This window comes from Diuraphis noxia, unplaced genomic scaffold (genome assembly GCF_037042655.1).
Source record: "Diuraphis noxia isolate RWA-SAM2 unplaced genomic scaffold, SU_Dnox_SAM2 contig0005, whole genome shotgun sequence".
NCBI lineage: Eukaryota > Metazoa > Arthropoda > Insecta > Hemiptera > Aphididae > Diuraphis > Diuraphis noxia.
In genome coordinates, this window is record NW_028301715.1 from 14853307 (window position 1) to 14880585 (window position 27279).

The 27279-nt window shown below is 26.7% G+C and overlaps 5 protein-coding genes across 9 annotated transcripts; 2 read left to right on the forward strand and 3 right to left on the reverse strand.

Moving 5' to 3' along the window:
- The first annotated feature begins 73 nt into the window (after positions 1–73).
- LOC107174140 (transmembrane protein 134) lies at positions 74–7064 on the forward strand. The gene is made up of 3 exons (XM_015524974.2): positions 74–462; positions 557–698; positions 3801–7064. Exons 1-3 carry the CDS (start codon positions 283–285, stop codon positions 3977–3979), a joined length of 501 nt encoding a protein of 166 aa, XP_015380460.1. The 5' UTR covers positions 74–282; the 3' UTR covers positions 3980–7064.
- A 3537-nt stretch (positions 7065–10601) lies between these two features.
- On the forward strand, positions 10602–12669 carry LOC107174142 (mitochondrial inner membrane protease subunit 1). The gene is made up of 3 exons (XM_015524977.2): positions 10602–10918; positions 10980–11177; positions 12465–12669. Exons 1-3 carry the CDS (start codon positions 10826–10828, stop codon positions 12609–12611), a joined length of 438 nt encoding a protein of 145 aa, XP_015380463.1. The 5' UTR covers positions 10602–10825; the 3' UTR covers positions 12612–12669.
- An 82-nt stretch (positions 12670–12751) lies between these two features.
- Positions 12752–15842, reverse strand: LOC107174133 (nuclear transcription factor Y subunit alpha-like). 3 transcript variants are annotated; one of them, XM_015524966.2, is made up of 6 exons: positions 15704–15842; positions 15125–15355; positions 14935–15046; positions 14734–14858; positions 13409–13585; positions 12752–13330 (listed from the first exon to the last, which is right to left on the reverse strand). In XM_015524966.2, the coding sequence occupies exons 2-6, from the start codon at positions 15338–15340 to the stop codon at positions 13094–13096; spliced, it is 867 nt and encodes a 288-aa protein (XP_015380452.1). In that variant the 5' UTR covers positions 15341–15355; positions 15704–15842; the 3' UTR covers positions 12752–13093. The 3 variants fall into 3 exon arrangements, with proteins under 3 accessions (XP_015380452.1, XP_015380451.1, XP_015380450.1); XM_015524965.2 differs by lacking the exon at positions 15704–15842 and having other exon boundaries at positions 14935–15043; positions 15125–15697; XM_015524964.2 differs by lacking the exon at positions 15704–15842 and having other exon boundaries at positions 15125–15697.
- LOC107174137 (cyclin-dependent kinase 1-like) lies at positions 15761–21033 on the reverse strand. 2 transcript variants are annotated; one of them, XM_089228652.1, is made up of 7 exons: positions 20579–21033; positions 19629–19832; positions 19429–19564; positions 19192–19350; positions 18958–19121; positions 16706–16847; positions 15761–15901 (listed from the first exon to the last, which is right to left on the reverse strand). In XM_089228652.1, the coding sequence occupies exons 1-7, from the start codon at positions 20608–20610 to the stop codon at positions 15848–15850; spliced, it is 891 nt and encodes a 296-aa protein (XP_089084778.1). In that variant the 5' UTR covers positions 20611–21033; the 3' UTR covers positions 15761–15847. The 2 variants fall into 2 exon arrangements, with proteins under 2 accessions (XP_089084778.1, XP_015380457.1); XM_015524971.2 differs by lacking the exon at positions 15761–15901 and adding an exon at positions 16404–16639 and having other exon boundaries at positions 20579–21029.
- Positions 21034–23742: 2709 nt separating this feature from the next.
- Positions 23743–27074, reverse strand: LOC107174129 (mitochondrial import inner membrane translocase subunit TIM50-C-like). Of its 2 annotated transcripts, none has more exons than XM_015524961.2 (8): positions 26947–27074; positions 26301–26462; positions 25800–25900; positions 25515–25634; positions 25334–25438; positions 24982–25237; positions 24762–24865; positions 23743–24056 (listed from the first exon to the last, which is right to left on the reverse strand). In XM_015524961.2, exons 2-8 carry the CDS (start codon positions 26344–26346, stop codon positions 23958–23960), a joined length of 831 nt encoding a protein of 276 aa, XP_015380447.2. In that variant the 5' UTR covers positions 26347–26462; positions 26947–27074; the 3' UTR covers positions 23743–23957. The 2 variants fall into 2 exon arrangements, with proteins under 2 accessions (XP_015380447.2, XP_015380446.2); XM_015524960.2 differs by lacking the exon at positions 26947–27074 and adding an exon at positions 26527–26891.
- Positions 27075–27279: the final 205 nt, after the last annotated feature.

Sequence of the window (27279 nt, forward strand, 5' to 3'; positions counted from 1 at the left end):
TTTGTTTGAGTTATCATTTTAAAAATATTATCAAATAATTATTTAAACATTGATAACGGTAGCAATCACAACTACAGCAATAATTTTTAATAAATATAAATAAAAATAATATTTACTTTTAAATATTTTATTACGAAGTATTAATAAACCTTAAAGTTTCTTACCAAAATCTTTTGAAGTGTTATTCAGTGTTCACTTCTCACTAATAATTACCATATCGGAAATGCGAAACTGAATTAAACTTACTATTAAGTAATATGATATAAGAGTGAACCATAAACTATGTCTTACAGTAAAAGATTCTCAATCGACGATGCTTTTGAAGATGAACCAATTGATGATATAAAAGTGTACGTGTCTAGTCTAGGAAATTCACCTTTACAATCGCCTGGACCAACCAAATTGAATAATTACGGTGGTATAGATAACGAATCTATTTCAAGAACAAAAAAATTTGAAGATGTTAGTGTTGCATAATTTTTTTCACATTTCAATAGTTACCACATATTTCTTCTAATTGCAATTTAAATTTAAAAATCTGTATATTTCCATTTAGACATTGTCTCGAGACAGTGATTCGTTGATTTATAATTCAACAGTGAATTCTAACCAAAAGAATTGGTGTTGGCATCATCCTCAAGTGCGAGACAATTGGCGTGTGGTACTAGCTGCGGTTGTTTTACTCATCATTGGAATTGGTAATTATCTAGATATTACAAATATTGTGTTCTCAGTGGTGTAGCCAGGAATTACCCAAGAGAGGGTTTAATGACCTTTTTTTTTTTTTGCTCACCTCTAAAATATATTGTTTAGGAGTGGTAAAACTAAATATTCTAAAATATACTAAGTTGTACGCTAATTGAATTTCTACATTTTTGATCAGCTGAAGCTGAATAATTTATATTTATGTATGTTAATATTAAACGTTCAGTACACACGTCTTATTGACTTATTATAAACAAGTAAAAATATAAAATGAAAAAAACTTTAAATCGTAATACCAGTATTAATATATTTTTTGACATTACAAGCTATAGCAATCTTATTTTCCTTGAGTCTTTTGTAAAGTCATTAAGAACTTCATCTGTTGTTAAAATAATTTTGCGATGAATAATTAGTAATGCTAAACTATTTAATCATTTTAATCTACTTTCTCCATTAATATTTCTATGGTATGTCTTGAGTCTTTTTAATGTAGAAAATAACCTTTCACTTGTACATAAAATAGTTTCTTAAAATCCTCATCTGTATTATTTCTAATATTTTTTAACACAATAACACATTAGATACATTATCTGCCAGAGACTTGGCTTCAATTAAATAATCAATATTTTGCATTTAAAGGAGTTTACTAATAGGTAAACTTATACTAAATACTATTTCCAGCAGATGTGTTGCCAAAATAAATTCAGATTGCTTAAGAGGACGTCTAACCCGCATGTGTTGTCTTCGTCTTACACACGTACGACCTAGCAAATTATTGTTTGCTAATTTCAATAGGGTATTGTCAGTTTAGATATTAGAGTGAATCCACCTATTATCAAACTTTTAGGTAGCAACATTATCTGTGTTCTCTCGTCTGTTTTTTACAATGTTTTAATTTTTAAGCGAGTTATGAACATTTTAAAATATTCATAATTTACATACCCATAACTCACTTAAAAATTAAAATATCGTAAAAAACCAACGAGAGAACACAGATAATGTTGCTACCTAAAAGTTTGATAATAGGTGGATTCACTCTAATATCAAAACTGACAATACCCTATTGAAACAAGCAAACAATAATTTGCTAGGTCGTGTGTAAGACGAAGACAACACATGCGGGTTAGACGTCCTCTTAAGCAATCTGAATTTATTTTGGCAACAGATCTGCTGGCAACTGCACACAAAAGTTGATAAGCTCCTGATGACAATTCTCTGTCTGGCCATGTAGAAATAATCAATAATTCATCAACTTCTACATCAAATAATTCCATAAAAGTAATTATGGAGTTATGCCGATCGACCCATCTTGTTGGACAAAGTAATTTTAGTTTGGTAATCTGTGATTCAAGACATACACATTTTACTGAATCTAACATTAAATTTCGTGGTTTAGGGTATTTAAAAAACACTCATACTTTTAGTATCGTAAAATATTAAGTAATTAAATATTTTAAACTATGACAGAACATTATGTTTTAACATAATATAATATTTATAAACATCTTACAGTTGAACAATCTGCATTTGTATTCAAAGTAATATTCAATTTTGATAAATTTTCGTTGATCACTGTAGCATTTGTATTGTCAGAAATAGTAACTAAATGAGTATCCTAGATTATAATTAGTTACAAAAAAAAAATTAATTATATATATTTGAAATTTATACTCACGTATTAGGTAATATATATATTTAAAAAAAAATGATTTTACGGGGTGCCACCACTGGGTGACCTCCTCATCCCGACAATCAAATCTCATCCAATTTACTTATTGTATAACATGTACAGATTGTAAATATACTAAATTTTGTATCAATAAAAAAAAAAAATGATAAAATACTTACATCGAACGATTCAGGAACTTTTTTTTTAAAAAACTGTAAAATAGTTTTTGATTGTCCTTGTTCTTCCTTGAGTGCTATTCTCTTCAGATTATTCATAGTGATTAGTGGCCTTAGTAACTACTAACTAGTAAAAACTTAACAAACATTAAACAGTTAAGACTTTAACAGTTACACACAAACAAACCACACTTGAAACTACCATAGTATAAAACAATTAAGACTCAAAGTCCATCAGCAGCTTGATGAAAACTCAAAATCCGTTAACACATTGGCCTTTAACGTTTGCATTCTTTGGGTATGTAATAGCACGATCGTATAATCACTGTATAGAATTTTGTTTTAAGAAAATAAAAAAAGGTAAATTAAATAATAGCTATAAACATCATACTATTTTGTTCATACTATTAGAATGACACTGTTTCATTCATGAGTAATGACAAAATAAATCTATTTTTTCATGGTTTCACTTTCGGAGTGGGACGGAAACAACCAAATACCTATGGTATAAAAGAATAATTGATAAAAATATAAATAGAACAATATTACACGGCATAGACATATGTTTATATATAATTCAGAGTAGATGTGGGATCACTTGATCGTTGGTGCGATAGGCAGTATAGGCACACAACGATCACCGAATAGCGTCCCAAAGCCGTACATAGAAAATACTAAAATAATAATGATAAAAATAAAAGTATTAAACATACAATAATAACTATTTTTTTAAGCCAAGGAGGGGGGTTGAACCCTTCCCCTGGCTAAGTCACTGTGTGTTCTTATGAATTATGGATAGTAATAGAAATCAGAATAATCCATATTTAATATTGTTTGGATTTAAATATTTGTATTTCTTAACTGTAAAAATATCACCCTAGAATATTGGTAAGTTACAAACAGACTCCATCTATCAAATTTATTATAACAAAACAATTAGATAGTAAATATAGAAAAAACTTCTTATTTATTTTAATGACATCTATGATTTAATTCTCTACTTTATTCAATCATTTATTGTACCAACAGTTTTGACAATTTAATGTGGTACAAAATGTATTGAGTTATATTATAAATTCAACTATAAATAAATATCAAAGTGATATAATGTATAACATTTGATATACTTTTTATATAAATAAATAAATAGTAATATTAAATTTTAACTATGAATATAAAAATATACACAAATTCTTGAATTTAATAATATGACTAATTTATCAAAACTAATTTAATATGTATGTTCACAGTATTATTATCAGTGGCTATAATTGTGCAGTTGACTCCAAACACAGATTATCATCCAATAGTGTTTTTCATTGCCGGCTTTATATGTTTCATACCTGGAGCATACCATGTTGTATATATATATTTAGCCGCTAGAGGACATCCCGGTTACAGTTTTTATAGTTTATCTTTATTCAACTAAATATTGTGAATATCTTGGTGAGAACTAAGTAACATATAGTAAATAATATCTATTTGTCTGTAAAATATTATGAAGATAATGTTACAACTAGTGGCATAATTTATTATGCATGCATTCAATCCCTGAAATTTATGCTGATTTTATAAAACAGGAAAAATGTATTTTAAGGACCTTTGAATTTAATCTGATGTTAGGACATGCCTTATTTTTTTTTAATTGTAAGGAAGTACTTTTCTTTATGTTTTTCCACCACTTTATATATAACTAATTATTGCTGTGGTTCTTAACCTTTTATGTGTATGACAAGTTTTTCATTTCGTATACTGAAGGAATATAACAAAAAATAAATAATATTCATCATTTTTATTTATATCACAATACATTTTGTCAGAATATAATGAAAAATCATCACTATTTAAAAATTAAAATATATTTATAAAAGTTAAAATTTAATGTGGTATTTAGATTTATTCAATTTTTATAATTTTAAATGTTACAGAAAGATTTAATAGATTTCTCTTTTATGTAAATGTTTGAAAGTAAAAAAAAAACCTTATTATTCATAAACTTATGAAATTAAAAATTACAAAAAACTATTAAAGCATTTTCTGATATCTTTTGATGCCTATCTTTAATTTATATCCAAAATTCTTCATGCTATATTTCTGAATATTTAAATTTATGATCACAATTAGTTTATAAGTGTCAATGCTTATAATAATAAATATTAACAACAAAAACTATATACTGGGAAATATTCTTTCAATTAACAAGATCATGTTTTAAAGAAAATGGTGTTTTTATACCGAATACTAGTTGAAAACCATAGTATTAGTAGATCAATACAGAATTTAGTAAAATATGATCCATAACTTGTTTTTTATTTTAATGAAATGTGTCTAAAAGGGAATTGTATGGGACCAAAGTATTAATAGTAACTGTTTTCTGATGAAATATAACTGAACTAAATTCGTAATAGTAATTTTGTTGAATAATATAAAATGTCTTATCCTAATATAATACTATTTACTGCATAAATTTAACCAATGTTTGATATTCCTTTGTGGAACAAACCTTTTCAATAATCTTTATAATCTATTTATAATGCTGAGTTTATGAAGAGCCTAATTCTTATTTTTAAAAACAATAAAATTACCTGTCTGTGTTTAAAAAAGTTTAGTTTCTGTTTTGTTTTGTTTTCTTGTCCTGAACCCAGCATATTTTTCTGACCTACTTATATAATTGTTCTGCATTGTCAAGATGTTATATTATTCAGAATTTACTTTGGGGAATTATAACTGTATTGTTATTATAAAACTAAGACCAAAGAAGAATTCCATCGTAGACATTTTTCAGTTTTATTCAAATTTCAGAGTATTATTTTATAAGTAGAAGTAGAGTGTGCTAAAAATGTTTCACAGTCCATGATTAAAATATAATATTTAAATATTACCTAACAATCTTCTATTAAATTAAACATTATACTAAAAGATATTATAATATCTCAAAACACCAACAATAATCTGAATCTCAGCCAATCAATTATGTAATTTTAATACCAACATAAATATTAATTACCAATATGAAAAAAATCAAAATTTAATAATAGGAAATAATATTTTACAAGTTATAATGGTGACTAATTTTATTTTTAATAATCATTACTATAAATTTTTTTTATCAAAGTAAGGCAAAACAAGGTTGTGATAAACTATAGAAAATGTTCTAATATGAAATATTAAAATATTACATACTTAATGAATAAAACATTGATCTAAACTTTTGATTCAATCACAAACAAATATAAAACAGTTTTTCAGTTAGGTATGATTGTATAAATTATCATAAACTAATATATTTTAACCAAGAAAATAAACTTTTTTGTTTTCGGCCAATAACCTTTGATATATATATTGTATACTAATCACTGTGTAAATAATATTATACTTTTTACAACATATGAATTATACTGTTAAAGAAAATAATGAAAACAATGTCTAATCCTTTATTTTGATACCTTTGTGTTGTGATTCTTTATTCATAATTTAATTAACAATAATAATTTTTTTAAATATATTTTGTTTTATTGATCCATTGTCTTTCTTCACAACCATTATAAAGTATCAGTATTATATTTACTAGTATTAAGAATATCACTTCCTACTACTTATAGTCTATAGGATATGACATAATTTTACGTTGACATTTTTAGTATACTAGTATCAGTAGATTTCAAGGTCTAATAATTTTAAAATTATTTAATGAAGACTAACACAATATTATTATTATTATTACTGTTATGTATACAATTTATGTTTTAATTAGTTGTATGATTGTATAGTTTTATTTTTTAAATTATTATTTATTATTGTTTTTATTAGATTTTCTCTAACATTATTATTTTTTTATAAGCAAAAATGAAAATATGTAATTACAAAATTATGTATAATAATATGTTATATTAATTCTGTTTTTATGTATTATTTTATATTTTACTTTAAATCAATAATGCTAAATGCATCAACTAAAAATTAATATATTAGATACAAATCAATAACCAATATTAATAAAATAGACTTTGCTAACCAAATTAATTTTAAATTCCTATTTCCATAATTTTATATTTATGTTTTATTGATTACTATATTATTACTAACTATAGATTTTGTTTTCAGTTAAAAAGATTGACTATTTACTGTATTAATAAAACTATGATCAAAATTAGTTTAAGTTATCACTAATTATTTTAAAAATCTATATATATATCTTACAGAAACCCATCAAACATATTTAAAAGTAAAAGAAAAATGAAAAATATGTTTCTGAAATTAATAAAAATAAAAAGCTCTATTTAGGTAGGTATTATTATTTATTAGCAATATTGTGAAATTTCATTTTAATGCTGTTTAATAACTATTTATTTGTGGATATAAGTGTTGTGGATTAATAGTGCTCTATTTAACAATGAAGCATGTTTATATTTAATTGTGTTACCTATTAACTATTAGAAAATTTAACTAGTCTATGTCATCCTAAATTTGATTGTATTTTTGTTTTTTTATGTAATAAATATTATTTTATATGATTTGTTATTTTCGTTCTGTTTTGCTCAAAAATATTTTATTTCTTATTTATAATGTTATTATAAAAATCTTATGACTGTAATAAAATGTCTTAAGAAACGTAAAATCATTAAATCTATTCAAGTAGTACGAGGGAAACACTCCCTTTACCTCCTATCATACAGTGACCATTGACCAAACCCCTCATCCAATTCTCTCTTATTTTCACTAACCTAATATAAGCTTACATTTCTTTTTCATCTTTTTCTCACACCAAACAATCTGAAATTTCCATACCATGCATAATCTATTCTCCTAGTCACTAGTATCTACAAGTTTACAGTTACCTGACAATCGGTGAAAATATTTAAAAAATAATTAAATAAATATTACTAATAATTTATTGGTTTGTATTAAGTACTAACACCATAATATAAAACTAAACCAACTAATTGTCTCTCGTTAAAATATCCAATTTTTTCAGTATTCTTACACTGCTGTTAATTCAATTTATGTAATCATTTAAATTAAATTATAAGGATTTTTTCAGAAATAATTTTTATATAGGTTATATAGATGGTGTATAGTTTATAAAACGAAAAAAAAAATATATTTTTGATAAATATTAATAGCTAAAAGATATTAAATAAACATTACTTGATTTTATTTAGTGATAATGTTTATAAGACTATATAATATTAGTTTCTCAAAAAATTGTGTTTTTATTCTTTTTAATTTAATTTACATTTATATCTGGGCATTTATCCCCAAATGAAATTTGAATAAGTGCTCGACGATAAATTCAATAGTTATTGCATTAATGTGATTATAAATAAGAATGTATTGCAATTTCCAGCTTCCATTATATAACAATATATTTTTTTTTTTATTTAAATAAGGCTTCAACTCCTGAGGTTATTAGCCTGCAGTAAATACAAAATACAAAATAGTAGTTATAGAACAATATAATTGTACAGTATGAACTATGAATGCTTAATTGAATTAATTTGTATACAATTTATAATGATTCATCATTTAATACATCGCTTATGTCTTTTGAAAAAACCTGTAAAAAAAACATCAATTACTATTTTATGTCACACAAGTTGATCTAGTGCAATGGTCTTCATACTATGTTTCGGCGTTTCGTGGCCCAATTTTGGGGTAATTTAAGCTTGAAGATTTGGTTGCAATAAGTCTATTGTTTAAGATTTAAAAAATCTACTACAATGGCATTCCTACTGAGACATTAAGCAATCGGAATTTTTTTTGCCCAACAAAACTGACACGGTTCGCAAAACATGTATGGTAAGAAAATTGGCGAGTCAAAAAGTTTGAAGACCATTGATCTAGTGAATGATATGGGTACAACAACTATGCAATTTCTTAAAATTATATCTAATTCGCTTTTGAAAACGCCCTGTGAAAAAGTATGTTTTAAGAATAAGATTCTTGATAACAACCAATTTATTTTAAAGTGCATTACCTATTTTAATCAAAAACAATAATATAACATATAAAACAAGAAGATTAATTATATTTTATTGTTTTAAATACTTTGCTCAAATCTAATGTGTTACTCGGCGTATAATATAGGCAAAACAGGTACACATATTAAACTTGGCGTGGTGAAACGATGTCGTCCATCGAATTGTTGCCGTTGTAATACATTTTTAACATGCCTAAGTCTAAAATAGTAAAATCTATATTTAAACTCCAAAATAATTTGAAAACAAACTTACGCGTAAGTCATAATAATTCACTTGAATTTTTTTTTAGGTTACCGTTTGATTTTGGCTGTATTGCACGTCAAAACACTCAAAACTCAAATTTAGATAATTGTTTTTAGAGTATGTAATATCAGTAGCTATTGAGCATATTTTATTATACCATCGTGATTTTAAAGTAACTAATTTTACTATTAGAAATAAACTACAGTAGTATTAAGTAACTATTGCAAAATAATTGAATTTGAAAATGCTCTCGTGTGTATAAAATATAAATATATATTAATTATATATATAATTAATTATATATAGGAATAAATAATTATACATAGACAATAAGTATGCACAATATTAAATAATAATAATTTATATTGAACTCGAATAAGTGTGATATTGCGATGTCCGCACCAACCCGCAACCAGACTATTACTATTAGATAATTTTGTAAGCTAGATGCTAGATGATTAAGTTAAAATTAATTTCAATATGTACCTACTAATTGTAAAATGAACTGTGCTTCGCATTATATTTCTCATTGTACCTAATGATCAGCTGTATCACACTGTTTGTGCTATGGGCATAGGTGTAATTGGGGGGGGGGCTTGGGGGGCTAAGCCCCCCCTGTCAAAATTCCTAGTCCCACCAACGGAAGCTACGTTTTTAAACTTAATTATCTTTTTAAATTTTAAATATCTTTTTTTTTATTAATATCTTGGAAAAATATTTATTTTTTTGGTTATCAAATTGTTGTGTAATGACCCTGTGACGTAATACGTATCATTTCGTGTATTTTTAACTATATAAATACTATTTAGAAGTTGTCAATAAACTAAACACAAAAATTGACGTAAAAGACGTACGATTATTCGTAAAAAAATGTTATAATAATAATATGTTACTATTTTAATGTTAACCTACCTCAATACCACATTTTTATAATTTGTTTTATACATGCCATACACGATACACACTACAAAAATTATAATAATAAATTAATGTCATGATTTAAGGAATAAGTATAAGGGGGTGTGGGGGGCAGAGGCCACCACATTTGTTATATATATTAAATATGTTAGGGCTTCAGCCCCCCCCCAACTTTAAGGTCTAGTTACGCCTATGGCTATGGGTAGAGACGTAGAGTTGCCACCTTTGAAAGATGGCAGACCCAGAGACGAAATAGGCTAATAAGCAAAAAAAAAAAAGGTAAATAAAATTATACTATATATTATGTACCTATCATGTGTATAACAGATAAAAATTAAAATATAATTAATAAAAGGTATAACAATTTGAAAAAAAAAGTTAATTTAATCACTTATTTTATTAGATGTTGAAAAGTACAAAATATGTTTATTATGTTTAAATTCGTACTTTACATTTTTTTAAATTTTCAATATTAGAACATATTAGACAAAATTAGATAAACCGGAGAATAATTCACTGAACCCGTGGTCCGTAGATTTATTTGTAAAACCGGAGTATCCGGGTGAAACCCAGAGAGGTGGCAACTCTAGCTATGGGCCATTTCCCTAATGCTGTATTATTTTGTATATTTTGGTAGTCTATCGGTTTAAATATAATGGTGCGGTTTTTTTTTTCTAATCGGATTTCTTGAAAGACTAGGTACAAACAGTACGAACTCATGAATCGGGATTCTGAAAAAGTGAAAAATTAAATTTTAAAATCAATGCTTGTAGAATATAAATAGCATTTATAATCAATGTTATTATCAATGAATTTTCGGTTGCCGGCTGGATTTGATAATATTATTATCAAATACGAATACCCACTTCATAGTATCAAAGATTATAGTATTTATATTTTTGAAGAATATTTATTATAAATTTATAAATCATAATACACTATTTAGAATTAATAGTATTTACCTATATTTTAATTGTATTACTATGAACTGTGAGTATGAAATATGAGTGAAAATTGGAAGTATATTTTATGATTTATGATGTTAAAATATTATGATCAGCCTTAAGTTCAATTGACAAGACATTTATTTTTCATTGAATTTCATACTGTTATTAAATAATGTTAAAAAACCAATGTTTAAAAAAGTAGGAAGTTTTGTTTTTACGTCTTTTAAATATTATTGTGTTGTTCATTGTGTAACAGAACATGTAGCTGATATATTCTTAGTAAGTAGTCATTTTTTCTGTGAATTTAAACCTCTAATCTAATTTTTATGGGTAATCTTAGTGTTCAGGTGATTCCATGGAGCCATCTTTTCACTCTGGTGATTTGGTGATCATTCAACGTTTCTCAAAGATGGTTAACAGTGTAGATAAAGGAGACGTTATTATCGCAAAGTCGCCTGAAGAATATGAAAAATTCATTATGAAGAGGGTGAAAGCTGTCGATGGCCAAATGGTTAGAAGAGGAATAAATTATCAATTGGTAGGATTGTAAAAAAATTTGCTATTATTATTGGAGAGTTTTTGTTCTGATGTAAATATCTATGATAAAAATATGTAAAAACAGATATATCTGGTAAATTCAAATCATTTTCACTTTAGTTGAATTCGATTTGTGCATTGTACATTTATTTAAATTATGCATTTCAGTAATATTGATGAAATGGATATTAATTAATTTTAATTCATTCTTTAGGCTGTCATATAGTATGCGGTCTACCGGTGAATTTACGAGTATAGTATGCGGTCTACCGGCGATTTACGAGTATAGTATGCGGTCTACCGCGAATAAATAAATCAGGTCCTCCAAATTTATTACGTCTTTTGAACATTTTTAGTGGTATATCCCGACACAAATTCATCCAATCACATACGGTGTTGGACGAACTTCCAGTTAAGGACATGATTGTTTTATTGGATAAACCTTGAGTCCAGTAGAACACTAGTTCTAACTGTTGACTGAGGCTTAGTCCACTATTTAGACGACCATTGTTGTCAATATAAGTCCAAAAAGCATTATCTTTCCTATATAATAGTATAATTATTATTAATAAAATAATTTTCTCACCTTAAGCTTTGTGTTGTTTGACATCCCTTTCTCTTACAACGTAAAACTCTCCTTTCCTTACGTAGGTATAAATTCATAGCACTTCCACACTTAATACATTCGGCTTTTTCATTATTTGCCACAAGTTTTTTGCTAATTAAAAAATTTGTGGTTGATTCGTCACTACTAATTATTGAATAAAAATCTTTTGCCAACATATTGGGTGTATAAAATATAATATGGTGTCGCGCAATAAATGACATATTGAGCTATTGAGCCAATACTTTTACAAAATATTGAAGTATTGTTATCTGTGTATAATGTAATTAAGATAAAGTATATCTAAAAGATAGAAAAAGATTAAAGTGTATCTATTAAAAATAAAACCGGTAAAAACCGCAGGTAGACCGCATCCTACAGCGGCTAGTAGAACGCATTTGCCGGTAGACCGCATACTATATGACAGCCCATTCTTTAAGTACCCAAGTTTTACATTTTAATTTTCCCAATTTTCATTGGGTATAATATACCTGTTGATTGTTAAGACTTTTCCTTGGGATAAACACCAGACATCATTGATCAATGTCGAAGTTCCATTCCACCCTTTTTTGTTTGGTATTGATATACATAAAATGATTAGATAGTACATATACTTAAACCTTCAACTTTAAACCAATTTTGGACTTTGATGAACTTTTTTTTAATCATTAATTTATATTATAGGTACCAAAAGGCTCAGTATGGTTGGAAGGTGATAATCATACAAATTCAAGAGATTCTTGGGATTTTGGTCCTGTACCTAAAGGATTAATACATGGACGAGTTATTTGTCGAATATGGCCTTTATCATATTTCTCAATGAAAATTTAGTGGTATGGCTCATGTAGTAAATATAAAAAAAATAAAATTGTGATTAATTTTTTTTTTATGATATTTTACATTAGATTTTTAACTTTAAAATGTTAACTACCATTATGCGGTCTATATTAATTTGTTCAAAAGGAGATATGTTTTAAGACATTTTATTTATCATATTTATTTACTCATTTAATTCTTTATAAATAATATGTACATTTCAAAATATCTACTTAAAAGGGTTGGAAAGTTGATTATTCAATTACAAAAAAAAAAAAAAAAAAAAAAAAAAAAAAAAAATGATTATCTCACATTGGTACTTAAGTTTAAATGAATACAGTACTCAACAAAGTCTAAACGAAAAATATTTAAATAATAAATTTAAAGTCTTAAAAGTTACAACTTTACAAGTAATTAAGTCAAATAAAAAACATTTCTTTTAAATTTAACAGTTAACACATAATTCTTAGTTCAATTGAGAAAATTGGCTTTTTTTACTAGCCATTTATGGTATAAACTATTCCATTATGGGAATGCAAATTTTGTTCATCATCAATTTGGCGTTTAATAGTTACATGATAACTATGATTGTCCATTCGAATGTTACAGTCATCATTTTGCATATTCTTACTACTTGACATACTCATTCTCTTCAGTGAACCTGAATGGAAACGACCACCTTCTCCTCGTATACGATTCATGGCATGTTTATGACGTGATTCATATAAATATTTCTAAAATAAAAATGATTACATTTAATATAGGTAATATTACATAAAATATTATGTTGAAGTTCTAAAAATGTTATTTACTTGTCGAGTTTTTGGTATCTTCCCTTCTGCCTCTAATTTTGCTCGTGCTTGCCTTCTTTTCAGTATTCTTTTGTACTGTTTAGCATTTACGTATAAAGGCTCTTCTTCAAGGAACTCTGCTGTTGTGGGTACTCGTTGAAATTGATTATTATTGGGGGCATTCCCATTTGGTACCATCTATAATTAAATTAATAAACCATATTTTTCCAATCAGACAAATTTCAGAAATGGAAGTTTCCCCCTATTTTAAGCCAACAAGTAAGAATCTTTTTCAAAGGCCTGATGTCAATTTATATATTTCATAACATCATAGATGCACCTTTCATTATAATACTTTACCACTGATCTAATGGTTGGTACCCATAGGGGATATTGATATGGTACTGTATCATTATAATTGATATATTAAAAAACCCGAATTCAATGAAGCCTGTAGAATATTACTTTAAATTAGTTGAAATAATCAAAACAATAATCAAATTTAGCTAATTCTACAGGACTGGATCATTATTTTGTGGACAAAGTAAAATTGGCAACAGACACTAAAACTAGAATTATTGGTCAAAAATGACAATTTTCAACAAAAGACTGATTTTAAGTATCTTTAACAAGAAGTAGGTATTAAAAATAAATATATATGGGTCAATGTTGGAAAATGGTGAACACAAGAAAAAAAAATGAATACATTAAATACATCATACATAAAATCTGTGTTTAAAGTATATGAATAAGACTTGATGATCAAAATACTCTAATGAGATGGCCATATTTATAAATCTAATGACACCAAAAGAGAGATGAAAGGGTAAACAACAATGTTGGGTAGATCAAAAATCTGAATAAATGTGGTTTCAGGGAATGAGAATAATAAACAGCAAAGATGGCAAAAGTTTAGTGAACATAGTTAAAGTTCTTAACTCGTTGACCGCCACGGTTTTTTTTTTCTTGTAACTCATAACCGCCATGAGATTTTATTTGAGATCTCAAAACAATTACTAGTACTGAATATCGAGACTCCATATGAGATCTCACCGAAATCGATTTTTGGTGAGATCTCATACGGAGTCTCAATATTCGGTACTTTTTGTCGGATTTGAAAAGTACAGTGTTGCCACTTTCAGATGGTGTAATAAGCTTGCAGATATCATTTTTAGTTTTTTTTTTATCAATATTTGTTTAAATCGTCAAAACTGTTGCCAAGTAAAACCCCCTTGGCGGCAGGGAGTAAACTGGTGAGATCTCATACAAGAGCTCATGGCGGTCAATGTGTTAATGAACCATAGAATATCAAAAGATTTGTTTTAAATTAAATTCGTATATATTACCATGACAATATTCTGTTGATTTTGAGGAACTCCTTGTGTAACAGTAGTGGCTGTTTGAGTGACGGTTGGGGAATTACCTGACGGTGGACTGGATAATTGCATGATGTTTCCATTAATGCTTATTACTGAAAATATCGTAAATTATAATTAAATTATTGTTAATTAAAAATACCATAATGATACACTCAAAATGAAACATACATGTTGGTTGAGTTTGTTGTTGGGCAATCGATTGACCGTTGTCAACTTGTACTGGCTGGTAAATGAACGTTTGTCCATCAGGTGTCTGAATCAACTGTGCTTGAGCTTGCTGCTGGATTAAGAACAATTACAAAGATAAATATTAAAACTGCAAACGCACAGAAGAGGAGAAAAAACAATGCGAGCATACTTGTACAGGAAGTTGGAGCAGTTGCAATTGTTGGTTGCCTGGCGAACCTAAATGCACTGACTGACCGGTATTCTGGGGAACGGCATGCACAACAATTTGCTGGCCGTTAGCACTCTGTATCACCTGACCCGCTTGGACCACTTGCACCTGATTGTTGGACGTCGGGATCGCTTGGACGACAGTCATGTGTCCGTCTGAGCCGATCTGTTGGTCCATGATTGATGGGTTCAACTGAAAACGATACATTCGTTATCGGGTTCATAATGATAGCAAAACGATGGAAATACGGGACACAAAAATGTCGTCGATAAAAATAATTAAAAATTCTGACAGGTTAAGTTGGTGGGTTATGGACTAGTGGTGAAATCACGGGGTAACGGGAAGCGAGACGACGGGTGCAACGGGTTTCCAGAAACAAACTCGTCCGTGCGTTGCGGGCAATGTCGTCGTTGCACTCGGGTCCAGGGGCCCCCTGCCGAGGTCAAAGCGCAAGATGAAGGATCGGGGTTCCCGAGGTACGTTAGCGCGCGCATTTTGACGAGCATTAAAAGTTTAGTGCGAATTTCGAGACGAACTTACATTGGACAGCGGGATATTGGTCCGGAGATTATTCTAACGATTGGCCGAAATACTCGTCACCAATGAGAGTATGAGACAGCGCGCAAACGTCAGACAGCAACCACGAATTGGCCCTTCGCCGTCGACCAGCCAATCCACAACACACTACGCGGAAACAGTGCTGCCACATGCCGGAACGAAAATACGCATCGCCACAACCTAATAACCACGATTGTTAATTCGATTATTATTCTGAATTAATTTTCCATAAATAGAATATTTTTTTTAACCAAAGGGCAAAGATCAGAATTTAGATCGATTAAGCTAGTCCTGTAGTCCACAATAACAATTATTAAACATTTTGCGGGACGGTTGATTCACTGGTAATTTGATTTTCCACAAACAAATAAACAATAGTATATAAACTATAAAGTTGTTCAAATGTTCTATCTATTTTTGCAAATTAAATGTACAGCAATTTTCAAAAAAATTCTATTAACTTGATTACCATCTTAACTGGAAATATGAATAGATAATGTTTGATTTTTAAACTCTATTTATTCATCTAGTTCTAAAATATAGATATTTTTTCAGTAAATATTTATTAGTGTTGACTAATTATCCTTTATTTTAACATAAAATGAATTGTATATCAATTAGAGTAAAATTATTCAAAAGACATTACATTTATTCAAGAGTATCCCATAAATAAAAAAAAAAATTGAAGGAAAATTATTATTTATTTCTGTTATACATGAATAAACATTCTATACTTATTATTCTATTTGTCCTTTAAAAGATATATGTAAATATAAAAATTAATTTAATATTGTGTATTATTCAAAATTTAATTTCAGGATGTGCTGGAAGCGTATTTTTATTTAAATCCTTGAAATAAGGGTGTTGTAGTGCATCTCTGGCATTGATGCGTTCACTCGGATCATAGATCAACATTTTCTATTAGAGGAAATTTAATAAATTAATAAATAAGTGAAATGTTTAATCTAAATCTAATTAATTTACTTGAAGTAGGTTTAACCCCACATGGTTTATGTTCTTGACAGATCTCTCTAATATATTTTCGCTCCATGTTGGGAATGAAGGTTTGTAGTCCTTTAATTCTGAAACACCAGGCCATGTTTTTTCATTTGGTGTAGTTAAAACCCTAAAATAAAAAAAATTGGTAGAAACATTAATAACGTAATATTTACCATTTAAAATAAAATAGTTAATCTTATAATACTCTGTTAAATGCATGAGAATGAAAAACTTAAGTTACTTAAGTAAATAACTAATTTAACAGTTAAAATTAAATATTTTAATTTTTATTGCAAGTTAAAATGCCTGACCGGATACAGAAAGCTAATATTTAATTTTTTTCTTAGATAATATAGTAAAAAATAAGATCAATACATTTTAATAATATTGCATGAAATACATACATAAAGGTATATAACATACAAACATATATTATTTTAGTTTTAATTCTATTTTGATGACTTATATTTTTTGTTTACAGCAGACTCATAAATCAAGACCTAAACGGACTGGACCCCATTTGAATCGCAAGAAATTCGGTTCATATAAAATCTAATCTATATAGTATGTTTACGAATTATAAAAATATTAATTTTAAATTATTTTCATGACTAATTGAAATATAGATCAAATAATATTGTAAATACTAAATAGTCTTAGCTAATGCAATCATATATCGCTTGTTATTTTAATTTGACTCATAAGAGGTGTATGAGGACAAGAAAACTGGAGCAAATACTAATTTTCTATTTCCTATATTGCTATTCTAATATGCCACAATAGAGTCAAATTAAATAATGACCAATATATATGGCAGATACTTACAACAAGTAAATTTTTGAGCATTTTCAAATATTAATAATTTACATAATCATAATTCACTTAAAAAATTTAAATATCTTGAAAAAACAAACGAGAAAATACATGTTATGTTCTTACATTTATATTTGATAAAAGGTCAAAAAATTTATATTTAAGTTAACAAAATTAGAACTGCTGGTCTTTCATTTTGATATTTATGCATTTGTAAGAAAAAGACAACAAATGCCAGAATGATGTATTTTTAAGGCAACAGATATACATAAGTTTGAATTAGTTTTATTTATCTTTATTTGTATGTTATATTTTTTTTTGTGATCAGTTTACTGAAGTTGTTTTTTATTCATAATTTATGATGAAAATGTAAGTAACCAATACTAAACTGAAGAACTGATTAGTAAGAGAATTATTACCTTACATCTTATGGGGTTATTATTTAATACTATTATATTTTCATAAACAGAGACATGGGCAGATAAGCCATTTTTGGCCTATTGGGAAATTTAAAAAAAGCCCCTACATGAAAAAAAACCAAGGAGTCTTTTCATCAAAAGAAAAAACATGGCCCCAAAGCCCTAATACTGAAAGGGCTGTCATATAGTATGCGGTCTACCGGCAAATGCGTTCTACTGGCCACTGTAGGATGCGGTCTACCTGTGGTTTTTACATAGGCCTAAGTTTATTTTTAATAGATACACTTTAATCTTTTTCTATTTTTTAGATACACTTTATCTTAATTGCATTATACACAGATAACAATACTTCAACATTTTGTAAAATTTTATGGAGACCATTACGCTTAAAAGTAGTTAAAAATATGTGTAGTACAAGTCCTGATCTCCTTCCAAGGTAAAATTATTATAAGTTATGTTTAATAAATTTAATGTAATATTATATTATACATATTATTGCAGGTATCTCATGGAAACATGGTGGCGAGGAATAAATAAATCAGATTTAAATAATGAATTTTTGAGAGATAGGGCGGAAGTTTTTGTATAACGTATTATATTTTATTTATTTTATATTCATTGACAATTTTTTTTAACTTATACATTTTTAATTATTAATTTTTTACTAGACATTACTACTACAATAATTATACTATAATATTTTTAATTTATTTATTCATGGTAGACCGCATACTATATTCGTAAATCGCTGGTAGACCGCATACTTTACTCGTAAATTCACCGGTAGACTACATACTATATGACAGCCCTAAAGAGTCTATTAAGAAATTCCTGGTTTTCCAATAAGCTTATCGGCTCATGAACAGTGTATTTGGCATACACTAACATATTTGTGATATACCGTACATTTTTAAAATAATAAACATCAAATGTGAATAAGAGATTTCTTAGAAAAATAAATTTTCAATTTTCAATAAACATAAAAAAAATAAGAATTATACATGCCTAAAAATATGAAAAAGTTGATCGATTTCTGAATCTCCTTGAAACAAAGGTTTTCCACAAGCCATTTCTGCAAATATACATGCTACAGACCACATATCAATTGGGCAACCATAGCGTTGAGTGTTTAACAACACTTCAGGAGCTCGGTACCACAATGTTACTACCTAACAAAGAAATCAAAAACATTACCTTAATGAAATTTTACAACTGAAAACTAAAGTGTTGTATAAATACTTCATGTGTGTAGACTCGAATTGGCAAACCAAAAGTACGGCCCAAACCAAAATCCGCAACTTTTAATATACTATTTTTTACATCAATTAATATATTTTGCGGTTTTAAGTCTCTATGCAATATCCGCCTTACATGACAATAATATAAAGCCACTAATAACTACAACATATTAAGTGCACAAAAGGGTTGTTAAAACTTTAGTAATATAAGATTACATAGGAATGTTTTAAAACTTACTTGATAAGTAAAAGATTTAGTAAGAACTTCGTCCAAGTGTTTTTTTGGTCTTGAGTCTATGAATTTTTTTAAGTCCATGGGAACAAATTCAAAAACTAAATATAACCGTATGTCATCCATAAGAATTTCCCTTAAACTAAATAAACTTGATTAATTAAATATGTGCAACTAAAGAATAAACATTAATCATAATTATCTACTTCACGATATTTGGATGGTTAAGTTCTTTCAATATACTTATTTCTCTGATGGCAGTAGACGGTATACCTTCATCTTCCATTTCCATACGTATTTTCTTAACTGCAACAATTTTTTTTGAAGAACGTTCCATACACTTGTACACAACTCCATAAGTTCCTTCACCAATTTTTTCTAATTTATCATATGCATCCATAATAACAGTTCTAAAAGAGTAAACCAAAATAAACCTGATATATTACTAAATATCTATCAACAAGAGTCTGTAATTTGAAACAACAATTTTCAATTTTTGATTTGATCAGTAGTTTTTGCTCTAATGCAAATTTAACTCAGTTTAAGAATTAGTCATTTGAAAAAATAAATATTTTAGGTGCATGATTTTAAGTAGGATTATATTTTTACTTATTACAGTAGATCTACTTATAATGTTAGATAATTAATGTCTATGTATAGATGTTAAAAAAGAGTTGAATTTGATCTACTATATAATATATCATAGATAATACTTTAATTGGATCTTCAAGTAGACTAAAAAAGTGGCGCATATAGCTAGATTAACCTTAGACTTATCATATACATCTACAATCACATCACATGTATGTTTATGTCTAAGATGGATTAGTATATTAGATGTATAATATACATTATAGTATTTGATGGGTATAGTAGGTAGCTAAATATAATGAATATAAACTAACACATTACACAATTATAACAAAGTTCAATCATTATCTGATCATAATATTCGGGAGATAATTTTCTCATATTATTATACTTACATTTTGATTCTGTGAATAATTTTCTTTAGAAAACAACTAAATAATAGGTAGGTACAATAAATATTTAACATTAGGTAGGTATTTAGTTCAGAGATTTCAAGATACAGTTGCGTTGTGTGAAGTCTAATTGAACTTGGTCATAAAAAGTTTTAATATTTGTATACACTTACCTTTTGATAAAAAATCTAAAAAACATTAACATTAAACTTTAACAACTATACTGTGTATATAGTAAGTATTAATTGTTGTTTTTTGTCAACACAATGTCAAATAAGAAGAAATTATTCTGCCATCCAGTGTTTTGACATCATTTAATTTGGTGTCTTGGCGAATTGTGAGTGTGACTTGCAAAAACAAAATAAATAATAATGTCCTCACATTTTACTATCTTAACACATTTGACGAGTTACGACAAATAATCATCGAAATATAGAGGAATAAACGATTGCAATTGGTAATTATTGGAATAACAATAAATTATTATCGTACTATAATACTACTATAATATAATAAATATAGTGCTACTATAATTTCCTACCAAACATAATATTATTAACTTATTGTATACATTACTGCATTAGGTACTTATTTTGAAGTTCAGAACATAATATAATATTTTGACTTCAAAGTTCGAATTAAAAACAGTAAATTGAACGGTTATATTCCCAGTGCAGCCAGAGCAAAAAATATAACATAATTACAATTAAAAATAATGGACATTTTAATTTTTTTCTTAAGGGAATTACATACCGACCGTTTTTCTAAAAATATTGACGTTTCAAAATTTTATTTTCATTAATTTCCTGATTTTTAATATTTTTCCTAGTTTTGAAGAAATAAAATATGATTATAAATTTAAAACTATTAGGAACACGGAAAGTATTCGGCCGGCCGTATGGGAATGCGCGCGGCGCGGTGGGTCACATGTTTGATAACATTACGGTGTTAAATAATTCACAATTTTTCTCAAAACTAAAAAAAAATATTGAAAATCAGGAAATTAATGAAAATAAAATTTTGAAACGTTAATATTTTTAGAAAAATAAACTACTAAATGGCTATCTTTATTTTTTTTGGAAATAATTAAATAAAAAAAATATTTTTTAACTTTTCTATCAAATAGACTTCATAACAAATTCAAATATGTTTTCAAAATTATTATAGGATTAAAACTCTAGTTAGTACGTTAGAACGCATATATGTCTATTTTACCCTTTATTTTACTCTAAAAAGCGATAGTGTGGAATAAACTTATCATCTCTGAAATGGATATAAATATTATACTGTTGAACGCTCTAACGTATTATTATGAATATAAAAGAAGTCATGGAAAACTGGAAAAGCTTTTTTAATTTTGTATTACCGATAACCGTTAATTTTTCTTTTAATTCGCATAATTTGCCCTGTCTCCAAACAGCTATATTGATTTCATTTAATCAATCAAATTGTAACTTTTATATGATGTTTGTCTGTATGACTATATCTAATAACTGTGAAATAGTATACGTGCCTAAAGTGTTTAGGGTATTTATTTAGAATTAGCATGTTTGTCATAAAATTATAATTATTAATGTAGCACGGCGCTTAATGTATGCAATATTCATAGCACCGGCCACCGGCTATCTACGATAATTTTCGTTAATAATCCACTTTTGTTCGTAGATTCGCAGTATGCACAGTAGTACAGTTACCACACTATACCTGTATAGTTTAAATATTAGCGTGAAGGAACCTAACATATAAGTATAATAATAATTAATAAGTAACTTTTATTATGATACTATTTAGTAAATTATTGTTATTAACTTTTTACAAAAGTCAATAATATCGTGGATAGCCGGTGCTATGAATATTGGAATCTACGAACAAAAGTCCGGTAAAAAAGACCCGCGAAAAAAAGTACGATGTAATAAAAGTCCGGTTTATTTATTATACATATTATGTCGTACAAGAAAACATTAATGTTATTAAAAATAATAGCAATAATTTATAATACAATTATTACAATCAATATTATAGGTAGGTACTATAAAAATTAAAATATTACATACAATATGACATTATAATTTTTTGGTCAGATTGATTGATACTTTTAAATAAAAATAATATATACAAAAATAAAATTTATTTTATACAAAAAAACATTAATCACTTTGGCCATGCCCTAATATTATGTCCCACTTGAGTTAAAAATTTTTCAACATTTAGCTGGGAGTTATGAATTCCTAACCAAAAAATTATAATGTCATATTTTATGTAAAATTTTAATTTTTATTGTACCTACCTTCGACCATAATAGCCATAACTAAGTACCTATTAGTATTAATATTTATAACAATTTATAGATATATTCAGGTAAAGGTACTATTGGTAATAGCACTAATGGCTGGGTGTGTAAATTGTAAGTTTACTTATAGGCTATTCTAGTTTTTAATCTACACATAGAAGTCATGGCTTTATTTGGGGGGGGGGGATAAGCCCCCCTAGCCTCCACCTAATTGTGCCTATGCTACTGTGGTGTCTCGTCAACGGTCTACTTATAGTATCAAAAAATAGTGCGATAGTTTTATGGTCGTCAATTCATATAGTGATGTAAATTATTTTATATTTATCATAAATTCATAATTCATAGATAAATTTTATGTCAGATTTGTTCTTTGTTTATTCAAAACATTTTAAATTAAATATTAATACCTGCCTAAGGTAGTAAAAATTCAAAATTTTATAATATAAGTATTATAGTCGAGATTAAAATAAAAAATTGAGCGTAATTCCACAAATATTTTATGAGCATCTGAAGTTTAAATTTTGTCATTTAAAATAGATTAAAACATTAGTAGATATATGAGACATTTATTAATTGTAAAAAATAATAATAATGATTATAATTGTTTTTTAAATATTTCAACTTTGTATAAGATATTTATAGACATTTGAAATTTATTTTAATTTTTTCTTTAAATTTCAATAAAAAATTTCATTTGGTCTGAGCTTGAGAATGTAATGCATAGTTCCTCACGTGTAACTCATAGTTCATACTATAATCAAAAAATCTAGAAAATTATTTTTTACAGTAATTTATGTTATATTTTGGACAAATAATAATGATTTTAGTAATTTGTTTTACAAAAATACTTAATTGATTACCATTTTCTTTAAACGAGCTTGTGGCGACAAGAGAAAAAAGAATAGTCTTGACCACAAAATATCTATTAATAACAATATATAAACATTATACACATTTATTAGATGGCATCTATCTGGTTTATATATTTTGAATTTGTGCAACAATTTCATAAAATATAATATTTAATAAATTAATAAAATCAAAATGTTCTATGATAAAAGCATGTTTATTATATAAATTAATATGTTTATGAATAAATAAGTTGAAAATACAAATAAAGATACAAAAATAGATGATCAATTTTAATTTTTGATTTCTATTCAATCATTAAAATTCAAATGGTATTAAGTATACAACATGCTTATTAATATACACATAAAATATACATTATGTAAAAAAAATAGTATTGTGTGTTTCTATATTCAATAAATCCACGGTATCCATGAAAACCATGAATTATTATTATCTTCAACTTTATTTATTTCCTGTTCTTTTTCTTCATCAACATCCTTGTTTTTTTTCTAAAAAATAAAATACAAAAATAATTGATTTATAACTTATAACAAATGTTTTAACTTTAAACCTCATAGTGTTTCAGGTTGTCATATAGCATGCAGTCTACTGGGGAAAAAAAATTAAAAGTTGTTTCATGTTTGAGTTGTTTGACATCCTTTCATTAGCAACGTAAATCTCTCTTTTGTTTGCCACTCTCCTAAAGTATGTACAAATTAATCTCGCTTCTATATTTATACAAAATCGATTTTTTTATTGTTAGCAAAAACATTCTTACTAATTAAAAAATTGATCATTAATTCATCACTACTTATGATTAAAGAAAAATCTTTAACTAACATAATGTGTGTGTGTGACTGAGTAAGCTCCAAAATAATATGTAGAATAAATTGTAGTGTCATGCAACAAGTGACATATAGAGCGTCTGAGATCGAACTTTTATGAAATTTCAAAGCATTATTATTAAATGTCATTAGATACAAAGTCATAATGAAAAGTAATTAAACCATTTTCATCAAAGATAATCATAAAACTCATAAGCCTGTGTAAAAAATGATCAGCAACAGGTAGACCACATTTTATAGTAAATGACAACAGCTGGTAGACTGCATATTATATGATGCCATTTTTCCTTTACTAGTAATATTAGTAAAACTAGTGATTTTTAACATCAATTGCAATAAAATGGAAATAGAATTTGACAATAATATTACCTTTAATATTCTTTGATTCTCCCGGAATGCCTTTATAGGATCATCAAATTGTTTGTAATCATTTAAGATCTCTCTTACATCTTTTTCTTCATTAGCAAATACCACTATAATTATAATATATCAATAGCTATTGTTAAATTTAAAGACATTTTTTAATAGTTACAAATTGAAAAAATGTTTTATTTAAAACTTTAAAAAAAAGTTTACGGTATAATCAAACCTTTTAAAAAGTCTGCAAGGTCAATAAGCGAGTTGTCATTTTCATCACCATTCCATCTAGGTATAATAAGAGTGTTGTAAGGATGAAGTTGTGTCCAACTTGTATTCCAATCTATTACAATGACTTTTGACAAATCACGATTAATTCTTTCAATATTTTTTACTAATTGACCATTTCGAAATTCAGTACATTGACGAGATAAGCGATACTGAATCCAACCTTTAGGATCAATTTCATCTAATATTGGAGACGCAATCTTTAATAACAATAAAAATGATAATAATACATTTATGAATGAAATACATTTCAATGAGTCCAACTGAAAAATATACTGATATAAAAACTAACATACATAACCATTTTCAGCAGTGTAAACAACAACTTCAAAAATCTTTCCAACTCTTTCCAAAAAATAATCAACATTTGGTCTTTTTTTAAACCTCCAACCTGTACTGTACTGAAAATGTTTAAATTACCATTTTAATTTATTATTTAAAAAAAACATACAACATATTAAAGTATTATTATCTTACACTCCATTCTGGATGTACAAGAAGATCAGTAATCTCTAATACAAGTGTATATTGAGGTTTATCATAATAATCTGGTAATGAATCAGGTAATAATTTATTGGTTGCAGGAATTGTAAACATCTAAGTCATATAATATACATTTAAATGAAAACAAAATTATTATCAAGGAACTTAATGAATTGGTAATGTTTGATTACATATTTATATATTTTTAGTAATATATAAATGTATAATCAAAAAAAAATTTTGCTATAACTTGTAATAAAACCCATAAATATGACATACCTTATGATAAAATTCTATTCTAAAACATATCCGTTCATAGATTTTAATAATGAGTGGAATATTTTTGTTTCTTTTTTGAACTAATTCGTCATCTTCAAACACTATGATTTTAGCAAAAATAAACAGTATATCGTTTAAATTATTAGGTTTTTGAAAGTATACCTATTTTAAAATTATTCTCAATGATTTAGATTTTTTTCAATAAGAACTAATTATATGTGTTTAAAATTCTTTAAAAAATGATGGTAGACTAAAATTGAAATTTTGATGCTGGGTTCTATTTTTAATTATCATGAGTGTTGATAGCACTCACGATGCCTACCAATTCTAATGGCTTATAGTAATTATTTCATATGCATTTTGTAAACAAAATTTATAAATATTATTATATTAACTACAAATTATTGTTTATATTATTTTGTATTGTTTTCATTAAAATATATTCAATTTTCAACGTTAAAAACAAGTACATGTTGAAAAATAATAAGAAAAATATACAACCTAGAGAATATCCTCCAAATGCTATTAATGATACACCAAACGCCATTGAAGCAATTTTTAAAGATTTTATTAGGAGTTTTTTTAAACGGCTTTTTTCAGTTCTAACAGAATCATTGAAAACTGATCGTCGCAGAATTGCATGTTGATACTTTGACCAAATATCTAAATAACAATTCAATTCACCATTATTTATTTATTAGAATTATTTTATTACTTAATAACTTACGGTGAGAAGACAAAAATGTATTTTGGTAATACTTTGAATTCAAAGTAAGTATATTAATTAATTTGTAGTTACAAGCACAAGTATTCATTTTATTCAGAAATTGTTTCTAATTTTTATTCAACATTAATATAAATTATAACATTAATGAAAATAATTCACCAATAATTATAATATATATTATCACAGTGAATTTTAAATCGTTTGAAATGAATTACAATGTACAAAACATATTTTTAAATTCATAAGTATAATTATTCAGAAGTTGAGAATAATTTCATGTTAAAAAAATTGTTCACTACAAATGATTTAATACTTAAATTTAATAAATGTAGTATTCATAGTATATTTTAAATAAATTATCAATACTATTTGTTTTTATTGTCCAACTTTCAAATATAATTAATGTAACAAATTTAGTACCTATTTACAAATCCAGTAAATTCACTTCTCCGTTCTCCACTATCATTTAGGAGTTAGGACTATGCATAGATAATATATAATATGTATATATTATCTATGGGACTATGCCGGATGCCCCATTATTGTGTGATATCAGTACATATATATATATATATACATATCAGTACACTCACAATCACAATCACAAACACATTCGTGTCACAACTATGTCTGTGAAGATAGCTCCGTCCTACTTAGCTCCTTTACCACTGATAAGAGAATGGTTGATACCAGTTATATTAAGTTGTATTTACTAAATTTATCAGGGGCAATTAAAAATTTAATTTCTGTAAT